At 43.6% G+C, this 18,713-nt stretch overlaps 1 protein-coding gene across 4 annotated transcripts in view; it reads left to right on the top strand.

Moving 5' to 3' along the window:
• Positions 1–3,630: 3,630 nt before the first annotated feature.
• The window catches only part of MYH11 (myosin heavy chain 11), a 61,734-nt gene continuing 46,651 nt past the window's right edge, over positions 3,631–18,713 (top strand). For 3 of the 4 annotated variants that reach the window (XM_056338220.1, XM_056338216.1, XM_056338221.1), the window contains exons 1-3: positions 3,631–3,729; positions 10,113–10,474; positions 15,171–15,327. In XM_056338220.1, coding sequence (XP_056194195.1) covers positions 10,133–10,474; positions 15,171–15,327 — 499 coding nt within the window. In that variant the 5' untranslated portion in view covers positions 3,631–3,729; positions 10,113–10,132. The remainder of the gene's footprint in view (positions 3,730–10,112; positions 10,475–15,170; positions 15,328–18,713) is intronic. The other variant, XM_056338219.1, reaches the window with a different exon arrangement.

The following is an 18,713-nucleotide window of genomic DNA, read 5'->3' as shown; positions in this document are numbered from 1 at the left end:
TAATGGATGAAGAGGAATTGCACAATATGGCTGCATTTGCCAAAAAAAATCATTCCTTAAAAGTTTAAGCTAAGCCAGGTCAGTGTTTAGATGAAAATAATTCACAATCCTAGAGTCACAGGTCCAGGTTTTAGTTGAAATGGCTACCTAGGTATGCATGCACAAAAGGTTATTTCCTCAAATCATTTAAGAAGCTCTATCTAGCTTAATTACTGACTGTGATTCTTGCATTAACTGCCCTTATTGTTTCTACTGACATCAGAAAATTAAGAAAAAAAAAAAAAAAAGGTATAAGCATGTAGAAGTTTGGGAGCTTAAGCAAAATGCATTTCTGAATTTTATTGGAGATAGAACACTGTAACAGACTGTTAAGGAGGGAATTAGATTAAAAGAGGCTGTTCAGTGTCTAAGCATGATATCACAAGTGAAGGTGACAAGGAGCCTGTGAAGTTTGGTGTGGATATCAGATCTGGAAAGAACTTTGGAATAACTTAACCCACAAGTTTTGGTTGGTTGGTTGGTGGTTTTTTTGTAAATAAAAAAAAAAATCTTTAAAACCAAATTTTTGTTCTTCCGTAGAATCAGAGGCCGCTACATTTATAGACTGCACAGCATCGCTGCTGTTTCAGAGGTATTAGTTTCTGTCATGCACAGGGGAAATTTTTTTCTAAGCTTTATCAACACGCCCCAAGGAGTCGGTTACGCTTTCCTTCCTGAGCACCCTTTGTATCAAACCAAATCTTGGTGCCAGTTGATCAGTTTTCCGGAGGAGTGATTATTATTGTGTGATAACGTTTAGGAAAAGAAACCCCAAAATATTTGTTCACACTTGCAAAGACACCCTTTCAGTAGCAGCCGGTGTCTGATTCAGGACTGACCTGTGTGCTCCACATACTTCACGTGACATGTCGCCAGCATTAAGCACAAAGCATGTGCTTAACATTAAGCGCTTGGTGACTATTTTACCTCATCAGACTGCTCTCATGATTAATTGTTCTAGCTGGGGTGCAGACTGCCCCTCCTGTTGCAACAGCGTAGCTCAACACAGGTTAACCCACCTGTACGCTTCTTAGCTCCAAATACCTATGTCAGCTTAGATAAATGTGGCTCGTAAACTTACGTAAAAACATTTTTAAACAAAAAAAAAAATTGCTAACCTGACACACGTTATTTAACAAACTAGCATCACCATCCATGTTCTTTTTCCCCCTCTGTCATATTCAGGTTACACTGTGGCAGCTGAAAGTCCCTTTCCTCCTCAAGGCCCCTTCTTTTTTCCAAGTACAATATTTACAGTGCAAATTCAGCAAGGAGATATTTAACGGTAGGCTGCATAATACTTTATTTTTTTTCTAGAAAAGTTATTAAGACAAATAAACAAATTAGGGGCTTTTAAATAAAGCTTATTTTGTTGTCACAAAGGCACTGTCCACTGGGAATCTACAGCTTTCATTTTGAGGCAACTTTTGGCTTAAAAAAATATCACAACATTTAGGAAACTCCAGCCAGGCTGTTATATCAGTATATTCTTCTGTTAATTTCTAAGTGAAGGTTGGAAGCCACGCTTACACTTACCAGTTCCTGTCCCACATAGCTTGAGAGTGCAACTGTTTCAGTCCCAGCGGGAATACTTTTTAGGCTTTCCAGCTCCATTTAATATCACATCATATATCACTCTCCACCACTGCCTCTGTTAAACATGCTCCTCAGGCAGCAAGCCTGCATGTGCACATGCAGCACTTTGCAGACCAGCCGGAATAATTTCCACTCCTTTTTAAGCTACTATTAAAGCGTATCTGGTTTTGTAAAACAGCTGCATGGGTTTGAAAGGAACTTCTTAGGGTAACTTTGATGACTGTTAAAACAATCCTGCTTTTCAGAGGATGTCCTTTGCACTTCATCATTTTATATTCATTATATTCCTATTTAGAAGCTAAGTTTGCAACTGAGAAAACACAACAAAAAAAAAAGTAGGGTGAACTACCATGTGAGCAACTTTCTGATAACAAGGGCAAGTTTCTTGGATTTACGTCCTCATGATCCTTTCCCCTGGCTCTGCTCCCACACAGTCACACGTGCACGACGCTGATATGACACCGCTGCTGCCTTGCGGGTCCTGTGAGAGCTCTGCGTGGCTGCGCAGCAGCCCTGCACCTCAGTGGACACCAACCCTCCGATGGAAGTGGCTGCAGCCACTGGGACCATGTAACTCTGTGGGCAAATCTGGTCTCCTCCAGCTAAGGGCTGAACCTGAGTCTGTACCAGATATTTCTGAAATGTTGCAGGGAAGAAACCGCGATGCTCTCCCCCTCTCTCCTCTTTGCCAACTCTTGCACCTGTGGTCAGAGCTGGCAGAAGGGGCTACAGCTCCATCCCACCTGCAAGTGCTGGTACTTCGACTAAGCGACAGCAGAGGTTTTCAGCCCAGCCTCCCCCCATAGGTATCCTTTTGAGATGCCAAGACCAATGTAACCCTCATCCATTTTCCCCAGGAGGGTGTATTTTCCAGAGAAGATAGGGCTGCTGATGTCAAGAGAAATTATTTCACCCAGGACTATGCTCTGATCCTTTGGGTATACACCATATTTAGTCTGTTGCTGAGAGGGGGTTGTTTCGGTATTTTGTATTTGGCACGTTGATGGGAATTCCTCGAGGATCCTAGCTTTCCCTTTTTGGGATGTCTCCATCCACAGGTCCACTGCACAAGGCTGTTGGCTACTAGCAGGGCAATGAGGAGGGACAGCCGGGTACTGAAGGTTTGGGGGGGTGAGGAAGGGTTGACGAGGACCAGATCTCTCCCTAACCCCTGCAGAGCTGGCTTCCCATGCCCTGTCCTCCTCCCCCCCGCAGCACACGGTGCCTGGCCACTTGTTCTTTCCACCGCATCCACAGGACCATTCCCCCTTAACTATTTATCGCCTCTCTTCTTCCTTTTATGGACCGAGGGAGGTATTTCTTATATATGAAAAAGTATTTACAGTTCTTTCTCAGGAACTGCACACCTGATTGCAAAACAAACTTCGACAAATTCGCTGGGGAGGTGGGAAACAACCCTCTTGTCCCCAGGGGCCGAGGAGGCTTAAACCAGCCCCAGGCTCCAGATGTCACATAAACACACAGAATAACCTCCACCCACGCATCCCCACTGTGTTAGGAATAACCCTCCTCTCCCAAGCAACCCCTGAATTCAGGGACTTATCTTAGCTCTGAGACAACGCGCTGATGGTGGGTTGGAAGCTTTCCATGCCACACAGGACCACAACCTAACCTTGGTCCTTCTAGGCAAGGGACCACAAGGAGCAAGGATGCTATCGAGGCAGGAAGGAGTTAAAGGTCCATTTGCTCAGCCAAACAGTTTCAGGCTAGTAAAAAGCTAAATCTCTGAAGTTGTGAGTTAGGGGCACCCGTTCTAGGTTAGGGACACCCCTTTCATGCTTCTCTGAAAGCCAGAGCCAGCCTGCTTCCCTAAAAAGCGGCTGGGGGCAGGGGCAGCAGCCCAGGGTTAGGCCCTGCCAGAATGAGGTCCTTGGTTCAGGCTGTCTTTTTTAACCCAGGTACCGAGAGGATTTTCCAGCAGGACGCAGTTTCCAGAGCCCCTCCCCATTGACAAGATTCTCCTCCTCTATATAGGGAGGCTGCAAAGGCGGAGAGGACTTGGACTGTCCCGGCTGGTGGCTGTACAGGTTCCCGACTCTCCAATTCACTCTCTGCTCCCCTAATCGGACGCTTGTAAGTACCGCAGGGGCCGGGGGTCCCTGCTGGGGCTGGGGCTGGGGGCTTGCCATGCTTTGGGATGGAGCAGTTTGGCAAGATATTATGCTACTTTGCAGACAAAGTCAGTGAATTAACCTGTATGAACTGGAAATGGGAACAGACCCGTTATCAGACATGCTCCGACGTTTATCCTGATGTATTACTGATTGCATTCTGCTTAAAATGCATTAGAAACCACACACGTTTGAAAGCATGCACAGATGTTCTAGCCTGTTACTTACTCACTTCTAACACTGCTGCTGCTGGATCGAGCCTTAAAGATGCTGGCTGCAGAGCACCGGTTGCGCTCCAAGCCAGCAGCAGCGAAGCCTGCAAGTGCTGGGATGGCAGCAGGTACCCACTGCAATTAACCGTCACATGAGCATTCAGTAATGAAAAAACCTGGTAGCCTTAGCTGCTGATCTGGAAGTATTTCTACTTTGTCAGTCCTATTAAAGGAACTTAGTGCACTTCCCATGTTGTTAAAAGAAAGTATAAACAAATAAAAGTAATTGGTTGGTTAGTCACTTGTTCTTTAAACAGGAAAAATGCTTAAAAGTTGGGAGAAGAAATGGGAACTTTTTTACAAAAATGCCTTAGCATTACATATGCATATTTTTCATATGCTGGGAATAAATTTTAAGCAAAACTAATCTGATAATTCACTGAGGTACACTAATTCGAGTAATTTCAAATGTGACGTGCCTTTTTTTTTTAAAGGGAAAATAAAGCAACAAACTTTTAACTTTAGCAAAATACCGTGAGTAAATTAAGAGGACAGTAGATGGCAGCATAGAAAGCAGCTTCAGTGTCATCCCAGAAATTCACTGGCTCCTGTCAGACATGCACACACATATATATCTCTGTGTGTGTACGTGTGCATGCACACCTATGTAAGTGTTGATATGTATGTGAGAGGCATATGTGTATGCATAATTAAGAAGTATAAGGGAATATATAATAGAATACAAGGGAAATCAGAAGGTTTGCCATTAGTATTAAATACATACGTCTCAGTAAAACCTTTTCTGGTTTAAAACCAAGCCCACCTTCCGTTTCCCTCAAAGCTTTGCCCCGGCAGGCAGCTGGTGATGTGACACAGGACAAGACCCGCTGCGCCCCAAGTCCCCAGCGCCCTGCATAAGGACTCCCTTCAGTTTAGGCTATAACGCTCCTCTGGCTGCCTTCGCTTAGATGTAAACACCGATTTTTATTATCTCATTTGCAATTGACACGCGAGTCCCTAAAAGGTATTTGTTTTGCATTTGTTATCATTACATTTTTGTGTAACAGCTGGGATTGAGGAGAACATGGCCATATATGGTAGCGTGCATGGATGTATGCGGAGGATCCTGGCTTTATAATTCACTGAGACTTATTAGTTGCAAATCTGTTGACTTTTAAGTATAACTTTGGAAGAAGCCAAGAGCCAGAGATAGCTTGCCAACTTGTGCAAAGTCCAGTTAAAGTATGGATTATTTATGAATTCTAATGAACATGCAGAGTCTGATTTACTTAATAGAATAACATTTGGGGGTATTTGAAATAGCTGTGTTTTCTAGATTAAGGGAATCTATCCCACATGATGCGATTCAAGTCTTTTCTTCCTTCTTTTGTAATTTTTGCAGTTTATAACACAGCTAATTAATACTCCAAAGAAATGGCCTAAGTAATTTAAAGATATTTCAAGTGTTTAATCAGAGTTATGTAGTAACTTGGATAAGCAGAGGTGAGAAGACCTGGTAGGAGACTAAAGCACTTGAAATTTGATTAGACTATATGGAGAATGCATTTTAAAAACAAAACACCCAACAACAACAAAAAAAAAACCCCACAAAACAACAAACCAGCCCTGTGAAATTCCTGCAAATATTCAACCATGGAAAAGGGAAAGTCTGTATTTTAAGACAGAACAACCAAAAACTAGTACTATGATACCTCAGTGTCCAGATGGAAATGTCCACGGTGAGAGCAATTATTTGAGGGGTGGTCCCAGTGACTCGTGGGGAGAGGCAACAGGCCAGGAGAGGTCGGCAGCAGAGCTTGTGACAAAGCTAACTGTGCTGGGGAACCAGTTCCCAAATGAAGATCACAAGATTAGGATTCACCCCTAGATTTTCTTTTTTTTTTGAGCAATGCTCAGTTGAGTAATTAAGTGCTGGAAAAGTAAACAATAAGCAACCTGGAAAGAACAGAGTCAAGAACTACTGCAGCCCAAGAAACGCAGTTTGGGTCAGGCAGCAGGTTACTGCTACGCTCTTTCATCAGAAACCACTTATGAGAGCAGGACTTCATTTCCGAAAATAATTCACATACTTGGTTATATGTACCTCTGTTCCAGTAATTATTCCCTGTGTGGCTGTGATAACCTTTTATACTGACATGCACATCCTGCAGAGGAAAGGAGAAGTGTCCTTTATCTTCTCATTAGGAGAAAAGCTGTCCCTCTAAGCTCTGACCCAGGAGGCAATTCTGCTTGGCCAATAACCTTTTAATTAAAGTGCACTTCCTGGGGATATTTATACTTTGTCCTTGGAATAACACACTCTGGATGTACTGATTGCAAAGACAGCATTCAACTTCTGTCGCTGGCACGATAAGGGAAAAGACAGTGCAGATTAGCTGGATATGTCTGCAATGGGGCAGCAGGAGGAGGAACGGAAAGCAAGCTGTGGCAGTGTGCGTGCCCATGCGTACGTGCACTTGCAAGTTTTAGACAAGGATAACAGAGGGATCCAGTTCAGGGTAATCTGGCACATTTCTAAGGCAAGAAACTGTATATCAGTAGTATTTTTGTCATTGCTTTTCTCCCTCCCTTCCCAGGCTAGCTCACCTCCAAGTATACAAGTATTCACTCTTGTAGGTACGTGATTTGGGTTATCGGCCACCTAAAAGAGTGGATAAGAACCTCTCACTACCTCTTGTGTACGCAGGCTACCGGTCTCCGTTTCTCTCAGCCAGACCTACAGATGAAACCCAGGAAGTGGCTACAGGGTAAATTTTGCCTTCTCAAGGAATGTTCTCAACAGGCTGTAATGAATCTTTTCCCCTTGGCCCCATTTCCCCAGTATCAATTGTATGCTGGACCAGTGCAGTTCAGCCTCAGAGATGGACCAGAAGGTTCACTGCCCATTATTAATCAGAAAGCTTCAGCAGCTCATTAGTTCAGTGCACAGCACCTCACCACGACAAATCTAGTCCAGTTTGTGGAGCTCGTCTTCCACCTCTTCTATTCAGAAACCTGACTTTATTATTATTCTGCATTAATTAATATTCATTAATCGATCAGACTATTAATATTTATTAATCCACACTTCATAACTGCATTTCCTTTTTTACTACAGTGGTACTCAGCTGCCACACAAACTTAATCCTCAGCTTCCAGAGGATCAGTAATGAAAAGTTCTTTTTACACAAATCCACGGTTTCTCCTCCCTGTGTTTCAGAGGAGTTATGAGATCCAGCTCAGGCTGTCTATTCCCTGCTTCTTGTAGGGGGCCATGTTGAAACTAGTCAAGTGTAGTGCTTAGATCTAGGGGGTAAAAACCTGCATGGCCAAGCTCTGAAGTTCATGCCATCTCTCATACCTTCCAACCTCATCCTGCTTTCAAAAAACCTGTGTTTAAATAACAAGGTGCAGAAAGTTTTACGTGCAGGAAGTAGGAGAATATAGAGCACAGACAGAGCAGCTCTCCGTTTCACGCTGTGATCTGTGGAGGATGTTTTTGACTTAGGATGTAACAGGGAAAGGAATTTTCCCTTGGTCATTGGGCGACACAACAGCAAAGAACGTCTGGGTCGCCCGCTGCTGACATGCTTTGTAGCAGGCCAAGAGTTTTGTCTGTGGTTGGGTTTTTGAGGTAGATGGTCAGGACAATTCTGCAGTTTGATTTTCTCAGTCATTGTTCACGGACGGCATCAATGCAGCAGGAGCTGACCCTGTGAAACTCAGCTCTGCAGTTTGGTCTAATTTTTGGTGTTTCTGACAGCAATATGAAACTCCTATGGATGTGAATGTTCTGCCACTTGGCACTCAGCCACGGGCAGCATGATCCAACCTTTCTGAAGTTTCAGGATGACCATATAGCTCTCTCTTCTGGGCCTCGGGTGGACTGAAATCCTCCTCCTCCATTGCCGCAGCAGTTCCTCCCACGCTGCTGAGGCGGTGGGGCAGAGCCTGCCTTGTCTGGTGCTACTGCAGCTGGGGGAGCGATGCCATAGCAGGCTCCTGCTGCCCCCCGAGCTGCAGCCCCAGCAGCGGGGCAGTGCTCCCTTTGCTCCCCCGGCCCCCAGGCCCTGGCCCTGACGATGGGGCAGTGCTCCCTTCGCTCCCCCGGCCGGCCACCTTCACCCTGCGGCCGCCAGCTGGAAAGCTCAGCTGGAAAGAATACCATCTCCATTATTGGAACTGCGAGGCTCTACCAGCCCTCTTGGCAACGAGGGAACATTTTCTGCCTTAATCCACACAGAGGTCAAATAGTTTCCTCTTGCAGCTCTCTTCCGAGAATCCCCCGGGAGTGAGCGAAGGGCCACATCCTACCCCGCTCGCCGGCAGAGCCCCAGTGGAGGGGCACAGCACAGGCCGGCGGCGATGCCTGGGACCAGGCTGTCGGAGTCTCCCATCCACCTGCACCACCATGCGCATCGTGTATGCATGGATGATCTGGGTGAACGTGCCTGTTGGGTATTCCCAGGCAAGGCTGGTGGCTCTAGAACAAGCACATTTAGAGGAAAGCTATTTTTTTTAATTATATTTTTTTTTTTAGACAAGAGAACTGTTATTTAAGACTGGAGTTTAAGGACCTGGGGCATCTAATTTCCACTGAAAGTGGGATATCATCTAACGCTCTTAGGCACCTCTCAAATCCCAGTTTTGTTTTTAAGCTTTATGTCACCTTCTGTATGATCCATGCTTCTCTCTCAGACCCCTCACACAGTTTGGCCTCGCAAAAACCCATTAATCTGTGGGAAGGCTTCAGGGACAAATATTTGGAAACCAATCTCTGATACTCCCAGAGCACAGGGCGTCCGTTTGGCTACATACCACCGAGCTTGGTCTTTACAAATATCATTGTGCTTACGGGTTGATTGCTGACATCTTTAACAGTCCCTCAAGATTCATGTTTGTTTGAATGCTTTAAATATTAAATTCATTCTCAATAAGGAAATGAAACAGCCTCTGTCTCCTAGAGATGTTTTTCTTGGGCACACGCTCTTCCCCGTGGCTCCTCCCCAGTTCCCCGCCTGCTCCACTGCATGGCAGGTTTCCCCGATCGCCCACCACTCTTCTCCTGCCCTACAGCAAACCACAAGCAGTCCCCTGCTTACTCCTTCCCCCACTTAAAGCTCTGTCCCCCACAGGACAGATCAGAACACTTAGGGAAGCACCAGCATTATCAGCATCGGTCTTGCATCTAAATCCGAGCTTCCAATGGCCAGAGCAGGGAAGAAGCAGCCAAACCCCTCCCCTGCTCTCACCTATGGAACACATACATATCCAAGTGTGATGCACAATGCTGTTTTATCTGTGTGCAATTGCATGACAAAGATGCATCGTCCTTCCAATTCGAGCATTATGGTTCAGAGTATCTAACAGCTGATGCCATTTCCAGGCTTGTTTTACTGCTTCTCTCTCTCTCTCATGTGGTTTACCCTTCATAAATGATCAGCTCCCTCTGTCTGAACGGTGGAAAGGGGATAACTAAATTACTTCTCCTTCACCAGCAGTACTGATAATTTTTTTCCATTTTTTCTTTTGACCCTTTCTTAATCTTATTCTGCTCCAAATGAAATGGTATTAGAGTGACTGGAAATAGTCCTTTGCAAGAAAGAAAAGTTCATTTCTGTCCTTTCTGGAACACAGCCTGGGAACTGTTCTTCTCCTAATTATTGCATTATTGCACTGGTATTTCAGTATGCGCCCAACAGTCTTTGGGTGATGAGACATTTTCTATGTATCTGAATTGAGTTAACTTTGTGACGGGCAAGAGATGAGGCTGCAGGAGGGCGTTCAGCTGGTAGCCTTGGTGCAGCCCTCACTGCACAGGCATCAGTCCTGCCTTACTCGTCTACCCGATCTTCGGTACAACATAAACAAAATAAAGTGATAAGCCCAGGTGTCCTCATTTGGTTTAGTGCCACGAAGCTTTTGATTTAGGTGATCTCAGACACAGTAACAAAGGAATGGGAATGCAAACACTGATGCTCTAAGGTATCTGAGCTGGCACCCAAAAGTATCCGCATGTGACACAGGACCTATAGTGCTTTGGATCTACCGCGTGGCAGATTTGACAAATGTCTTTTGCCTGGAACATCTCCACATTTGCCTCCCTTTAAAACAGAATATTTTGCTTCTTCAGCAGGTGTCTACTGAGTCAAAATGTCTCAAAAAGCTCTCAGCGATGATGAGAAATTCCTCTTTGTGGACAAAAACTTCATTAACAACCCACTTGCCCAAGCTGACTGGTCAGCGAAGAGACTGGTTTGGATTCCATCAGAGAAACATGGATTTGAAGCAGCAAGTATCAAGGAAGAGAAAGGGGATGAGGTGACAGTTGAACTGGCAGAAAATGGAAAGAAAGTGACACTGAGCAAGGATGACATCCAGAAGATGAACCCTCCAAAGTTCTCCAAAGTGGAGGACATGGCAGAGCTGACTTGCCTCAATGAAGCTTCAGTGCTGCACAACCTAAGGGAGAGATACTTCTCAGGTTTAATTTATGTAAGTAGAATCAAAACATATTTCCTACTGCATGCTGCCATGGTCCATCACAAACAAGGTGGATCCCACCCACTGTCAGGGATACAGTGTGTAACACTGCCATGCAGGTACTAACCCCTATGGCAACCTAAACCAAAAATGTATTTAGGTCACTTTATTCCTCACGACTCTCCTGCTTCTTTAAAAACACATGAAGGTTTCTTCCCCAGAACTTACTCATTCTGAAAGGATATTGTTGGCCTGGAAAGTACTCCCTGATGGCTGAACAACACCTCAGTGCTGCTGTTTGTGGGAAGGGAGGGGAAAAAAAATCCAACAAAAAACCCCAAACCCCCAAAACAATCAATAGGGGCTTTTGAATGACTTCAATGTAAACCTGAACAAGCTTCCAGTAACCTGCAAAAAGAACATATGGAAAAGCCAAACCATGCAGTCTTTTCTGTTCAAAACTCCCACTGAAGGCAGCTGACAAGTTCTGGTTTGGTGGGTGCTTTTGAGTAAAACCTTATGTTTGAATAAATGAATAAATGCACTGGAATTCAAGTGAAAGTACTCATATGCACCAGTGGGTTACTGAATTGAAGTCATGCATCCACTAAAGCCCCCCCCACACCCCCGGCCCCGGCCCTACCCTTGTCGGTCAATTTACAGATCAGACAAGCCTGGAAAAATGACAATCTTCTCTATGTTCATACAAATTAGGGCCAAGATTATTCTGCCTTCCTGTCCACACAAGTACATTAACACAAGTGTATTTTGAGATTAATAACCCTGTAATCTATCTGCATCAATGGATTAGCAAACAGCACAGCAAGCAAGCCCAGAAAGTTTCCATGGAACTCAATTGTTCTCTTGGATTTCACACAGAGGATCCCTATGCTGTGCTGTGGAAAAGCAACATACAGTTTCAATCTATGACAATTTTACTTGCGTGACAGACCACTGATGAGTGAAAGAAAGTACAGAGCTTAAGAAAGTGTTAGAAGCAGGTGTAAAGCTCTCATTATTAACACAAGGAGTGCTAAATTGGAAAGTAGGAAATGAAGCATATAGTTATATATATATATAGTACAACAAAGGAATTATTTAATTGTTATGCAGAACTTCAAATAGCTACACTCAAGATCTATCTTCCAGGAATGTACTAAAAAGCACATCATCAAGATTCCTGAAAGAAGCTAGACTTTCCACCTCTTCAGTATTTGAGTTTATTGGATTTTAAGTTTGCGGGTGAACATATGGACCTATATGCTATTATATCAGAATATGCAGCATCAATTACTAAAATAAAGTTTTTCTGAAAGCATTCTGCATTGTTGCAAGATCTAAAAAGAATTAGTAGAAGAATAGTGGGATAAAATGTGTGGGGTTTATTTCTTTGTTGCTGTTCTCAGCAACACCGCACAGATGTTCCAGGATTTCCAATATGTTTTTGTCAATTTTTCACTTTCTACAGGAAAAGAAAATTAATTTCCAAAACACAATCAGAAATGAAAGAATTTTTCATGGAGAAAAAAATGGAAGCATATCTGAAATTATTCTTTCTCAAGAGGCTAGATTTTAAGATTATCATAAAGTAACAGTTATAAAGAAATTATTTTTACTTGTATTGCAATAAGTTTTTAGTTATTTTCAATAACTAAAATCTGCTTAAAACTTCCCGGCCTTACACCATGCTGTCCTACTAGATACTTTAATAGCTTTCTAAAAAAATAGAGGGTTATTAAACAGAATTTAAATCTCATACACTTGCAAAACTAACTGCAAAAAGCCATCTCCTGGCTTTGCCATGCAATGCCTATGTTGCCTTCCTTGGAGTCCCACACATACAAAGCAAATGTGACCTTAACATTTCCCCCCTTTAGAGCATCACTCATGCAAATGGGGATTCCCAATTTTACTACAGGAAAAAAAAGTCAATGCATCTGAAAAAAAAAAACCCAAACCCAAATCACCTGCCCTTTGCATTTATATTAAATAAAAAGATTCAGTGTGAAAATTCAGAGTGACTATACACTGGAAAACCACCCTGGCCTTTTCTTTCATCACAGATAATTAAGAAAGAAGGGTAAGCAGTGTGTTGCCACTACTTCATGTTTCACATTGCTCAGAGCAAACAAAATCCACCTTCTCCACACACAAATTAGGCCAAAAATGATTGTACAAACATCAATAAAGCAGCAAGGCTGCTTCGGTGGATCCGAGAGCAGAATCAAGCTTCTTGTGCCTGTATTCATAGGCACTACCAATTCAGTCTGCGCCTAAGAGTGCAAAATGCTTTCCTAAATACAGAAAACTACATGCATATTGGAACCGGAGGTGGGATCCCTCTGCTCAGACTCAGGCACTTACAACACAGGTGTGTATATCTGTGCCAGTCTCTCTTAAACACCCATCAGCAGCGGCTGTCCTAAGGATACACAAGCTCAGCACTCCTACGGACACCATCCTTAAGATACGCCGAATCGTGTTCTGCCACCAGACCCTCTAGGAAGGGATACGGCTGGGGGTCCCCCTGCCTGGAGGGTCTGTGCCCCAAGGAGAATGACTTAAGGCACAGCAACCTCAACCCCCCCTCCCAACCCCTTGCTTAGCCAACTGCCTTGCTGACCTTCAAAACATCGCATACCATGTCTGGTTTCCCCAAATTTTTGCAAAGCAGATGCCTAGAACTACAACCAGTGAAACCAAGAGGTCTTGGTCAACTTTCCCAAGGTGAGAGATAGGATCAGTCACAGTCCAGTTTGAAATGGGGATTCCTGAATTTCACCAGCTCAAGCTTTTGCCCTGCCTTAGTAACCCACTTCTCGTGCCCCAAAGGTGTGTTATGTGTGCCCGGGTGTTACAGCCCACCTGTGGCATGTCAGGCACATGCCTAGACATCTCAGGGAAGGATGGCCTACATTTGGCCTGAATTGGAAATTTACTCTCCTATTAATTGGCTTGGTTCGGAATGATTAGTCGAGTACATAAAGTAAATGTATTTCTACTGAGAAAAAAGCCTTGCTATCCATTCCTTAAGGGCCTTGGTGGTCATTCCAGGATAAAAAAAAAAAAACCCTGTCATTTTTTCCAAGTGTATTGTCCTGGCAGCACTAAAGTTCATTTTGACACAATTAGCAGTTTCATTCTGAACTCCAGCATCAATGAAAATCCAGCACAGTAATTGCCTACCTTCCACACCAAGGGGTTTAGCTTGGGGATGTTGAGAACTGGTGAAGATCTTGAGCCTGATTTTCTCATTATCTGATTCGAGACTGTGGTGGCACAGGCACAAACTGAAATAGTAGGGGAGGTCCTCATCACCGCCCAGAGCACCCCAGATGTTCTCCTGCCCAGCACAGAGCATTCAACCTGCTCCTGACTGCTGGAGGCTGATGGATGCTCTGGCCATGTGTGCTGAATTCCATATAAAGCGCTCAGGCTGTGCTGAGACTGTGTTGTGCCGTTCCCTATTATGGTCAGGAAAGGGAAATCCCTGTGCCCAGAGCCAAGCTTCCCAGATGCCATTTCACAGTCCTGCACTGCCGTGCTTCCTGCAGGAGAACCAAAGCAGCTTGACCCATCCTTGGACACAGCCCTGAAACCAAGGAACAGCAGCAGCCGCATGCCACAAAGTACTCATTCACCCAGCATGGCAATTAAAAAGATTTAAAAAAAAAAAAATCCAAAACTACTTATGCCCAAGTCAAACAGAGCATCATTTCATTATTTCATTTTTTTTAAACTGGCATGAGTTTAAACCTAACAGCCATAGGCCAGCTTAGATATCACAAAACTGCTGCAATAATAATCTCATAAGTTCCTAATTGTTTGGGGGTTTTTCAGGTGTGTGGGGTGTTTAGAATATTTATTTATTTTAATGTGAAAAACACTTGAAAATTGCTTACTTTTGGTAACTTTGTGAAATATGGCTCACCATCTATTATCATATGCTATTATTTATGCTTCAGTTCAATAACTGGTGCATTCCAAATAAAGTAAAATTATAAAAAAACAACTAACAAAACCTGGATGAACAGCTATCAGATGGTAGCCAATGTTCTTGTTTGTTTATGTATATACCTTCATTAAACTGTAAACAGACACCACATTTTTCCCTAAATTTCTTACAGAAATAGTCATGTAGAAAAGGCATGATTATTCTGTTAAGACAGCTATTTGGAACTTGAGTAATTTAAAGTACACTCATCAATCTTTATTGTGATATGCTGTTCATATAATTTTTTTTCCTTTTAATTATTCTAACATCAATCCAAGCTTCTTACCTAGGATTTCAGTGTACAGAATTTGACACCTACCTGAGCAGAGGACATACTCTGGTATGAAAATACACATACAAAGCAATATTATGAATTATTACAGTTATTACATAACCACAGATAAGGGTGATTCACCATGTACTGAAAATAACTGAAGTCAAGGAACTAACATCAGATCATGGTGTTTCTACAGATTGCTAAATTCACATACTTTCTAGCAAGTTGCTTATTAGAAATAATTATTTGTGCACTTGGAAACCACCCATACATGCACCTGCATTTGGAAATCACCGCATCATTTGTCACACTAGGCAGAATAAAAAAGAGTGTTATTTGCTAAAATCCTGTTAGCTCAATGCAGCAGATGCCTGTGTTTCCCAGGCTAGACACGGCACACGATATTAATTCCGGTTTTTATCTGAATTCCCTTGCAGACTTATTCAGGTCTCTTCTGCGTTGTGATAAACCCATACAAACAGCTGCCCATTTATTCAGAGAAGATTATTGACATGTACAAGGGAAAGAAGAGGCACGAGATGCCACCCCACATCTACGCTATCGCGGACACAGCCTACAGGAGCATGCTGCAAGGTAGGCCAGCTCAGTGCTACAGTTCTTAGAAATTGCTGCCCTCTAAAAGGGGAGAAAACACCTTATAATAACTCCACATGTGCTCCTGCAAGAAGTACAGCCAGAAAAGATCTGTTACGGAGGGTGACACGGGCTTTCTAGAAGTTTCAGAGGAATTCTTTGGCAGGAACGGCAGTCCACAAACACTGTGACTCAAAAAGGAAAAACAATCCTTTTACCCATCTGTGTCGAGGCATGTGGGAAGGTTTCAAAGTCAAGCAAATAGTTTTGGCAAATACGGGCATGGAAAATGCTCCCTCTCCAACAGTGGAGACTATTCCAAAGTTAGCTGCTAGCACTGCTGGGTCTGTCGGTGTCGTTCCTCTCTCCCTCTTCTCCCCCCAGCAAAGCAAATTCAAATATTGTTTCAGGGCTACTTTCATCAGTCTAATGAGTTGGAGCCCTGTTTTCTAACCACAATGGCAACAAGCAGCAATGGAAAAGCAGTCAGGCCCCAAATGGTGTGAACAAAACCTTCAAAATTCACAGTGCTCTCCCCTGCAGTTGCTACGGAAAAATCACAATTTAGGGATGAAAAGCCATAGTGATGAATGTGCGAGGCTGCAACACCTACAGACTACAGGAATGCGACTGGTTGCCATCTCGCAGCAACCTTGGGTGCTCTGGGGAACAAAGATTATAAGAACTTTGAAATTTAAATACCCTCATTAGGAGCCTGATCCTACAAAAATTCTGCCTGGTAACTACGGCTCAGGAAGTTACAGAGGCTTAGCCCTAAAGTTTAGGGCTTCCCAGTTTGGAGCTTAAGGATTTAAGGCTTCTGGGGTTTAAATCAGACTAGTAAAAGCAATAAATGGCATCTCAAAATTTCAGTTTAGCAACTAGATTAGTACCCGGTATTGATTTCTTTGTAATAGTTGCATACAGACACAGAACAGTGATTGCAAACCCACTGTGCACCGGCTATCACACAGTGTTTCTCCAGGCATACAGCGCATCACACTCACAAGGACTGCGGTACTCCTGTACTTGTCCTACTTGAACTATGAACCTGATGAATTTACAAGTAGTTAGTTTGGTATATCATAGTTAATTGCTATTTTCTAAACCAATATGTACACTAGACAAAGTCCCTCCTCACAATGAAAAACAAACAAAAAAGTTATCTTATATGTTTGTGCCAGGCCATTGAATCCACAGAAGTGTAACTGCCCAGCCTCAGGCAGAGATCTGCCCATGGAAAATACCAACCATAACCCTGTCATTTTGGTACAAGCAATATACATATATTATATGTATATAAGCAATATACATACACACACACCAGTGGTGATTGACATCAAAGGCATCAAAACAGGTCTTCTCCCCTAAAAGTCCTGAGTACTCATACATACCAATTGTAACGCTAACAAAATCCTTAGAGCTTCTGAAGATTAAATCCCTGAGGATTATTAAGTTGGTTACCTGATTATGACTTAGGCTCCTGACTTTAGAAACTTACGTTTTCAGATATGACTGTTCAAAATTCAATAGTTCAACTCTAAACCCAGAGATCTAGGTATCTGCTATACAATATCAACCTTTTTTTTCTCCTTCCTATAGCTTATGTGACATTACTTTTCTGGAGCTCTTCTAGTTCATTCACTTGAGTGCATCCCAGAAGGCAGAGGTAGAGTGCAGTAGAGGAGGGACAATAAAGCAACAATAAAAGACATTCTGAAACCAGACCTTCCTTGGTACTGTAGCAGCAGAGCTATTCACAAAGGCAGGCATATAAAGCATGCTTAGGACCAAGGGGGCAGGTGCTTTCAGAATAATAAGATTCAATAAATATAATTTTTATGTAACTGCGGTTATAAGAAACTTACCTGGCACAAGCTCATCCCACTAAGCTGCAATCATTTATCTGTCTTCCAGACCATATCTTGAGCTCTGTGCTCTGCACCTAGCCCTGCTAGAGCTCCAAGCAGGCCCTGCGGTCAGAGCAGTCTTCTTTCCTCAGACCCTTTATTGAAGCAGCAAGCCTTGCAGGGGAGCGCTGCAAGGAGCTTCTGGCTCCTGCAGGCCTTTAGCAGAGCTCTCGTTCAGCTGTGCAGAATACAGCTGCTTCTCCCTAAAACGGCATGGGGAAAAACAGCTAGGAAAGGGCTATCTGCAGGAAAGAGAAAAAACCCATAATACTACAGCCTGTGCTGAAACAGGCGGATTGTTTTGGCCTGACAGTACAGGAGTTTTCAGCTTAACATGAAACTAGCATCAGCATAGATCGGCCTGATCTCAGCAGCACAAGGACCTCTTTCACTCTTCCTCTCGCTGACCTTCTCCTGTCCTTCCTAGCGTGCTCTCCCAAGCACCGCTGGAGCTGGTGTGCCCTCCACTGTGGTCACTGCACCCAGAGCAGCCTGGGTTCAGCTGTGAGTCCCAGGCTGGGTGCTGGGAGGAGGAGGCAGCAATAGTGTGTGCTTCTTTCTATTCACTTTTTGGGTGCTCATAATCATTTCCTGGCCCCACCAACTCTTGGGAAGCTTTTACACCTCATTATTCATGTCCCCCTTTGCAAAGAATTCTTCTTGACAGCAGAGAGGAGGTGGAGCACAAGTAGAAAGAAAAGAGGAGGGAACTGATCATCAGTTGAACCTTTAAGAGAATTCTCTTCCACTGCCTCCCATCCTAACCACCCACAGCTGGCACGGCAGCCAGGGAGCCGTCCCACAAGAGCTTGCATCACAAGCCCAGGACACCCACGCTTTACTTGCTTATTTATTTGCACATGCCATTTTGGAGTCTCTCCATCTCTGTAGAGGGCCCCAGCTGGTTTTAGAGCTGTGCTTTTGTTTGTAAGAACATGCTCGTGTTTTCTGTATAAAACTAAACCAAACCTCAAAATAACTCTATTTATTCAGCCAAATTATATTCACATTGGCGTGGTGAAAATGGGTGTCAACATGATTGTGTGTGCATGCACGCAGCACGTATAGACACAGAGAGCTTCATAGTTTTTGGTAAGCATTTTGCAAATGGAATATAAACAAAAATTCTTACTCATAAACATGGATCAGGTCACTGAATGTTTTCCTTGTGAAATTTCAGTATTGCTTCTTATCTGGGAATCTTGCATAGTTTCTTCTTGCCAAAGTAAAATATATCCTAGATTCACGAGACTGAAGAAATACATTCTGGTACTTCATGACCAGGGCCACTTGGCCAAGAGCAATCAGCTTGTTCAGCTACCTCAGGGAACCTTTATCTTTCGATCACTGGTCCTGTTGCAGGCTCATCATCAGGAAATCACAGCCCTTCACATTCCCACCCTCTCCTTTGTCAGCACAAACACCCAGCAAACCCCACAAGCCGTGCACACTGCATTCCTCCGCTTCAGAGACTGG

The sequence above is a fragment of the Falco biarmicus genome, chromosome 4 (genome assembly GCF_023638135.1).
Source record: "Falco biarmicus isolate bFalBia1 chromosome 4, bFalBia1.pri, whole genome shotgun sequence".
Classification (NCBI taxonomy): domain Eukaryota; kingdom Metazoa; phylum Chordata; class Aves; order Falconiformes; family Falconidae; genus Falco; species Falco biarmicus.
The sequence above is the reverse complement of the archived record's forward strand: the minus strand, read 5'-3'. Positions and strand labels throughout refer to the sequence as shown.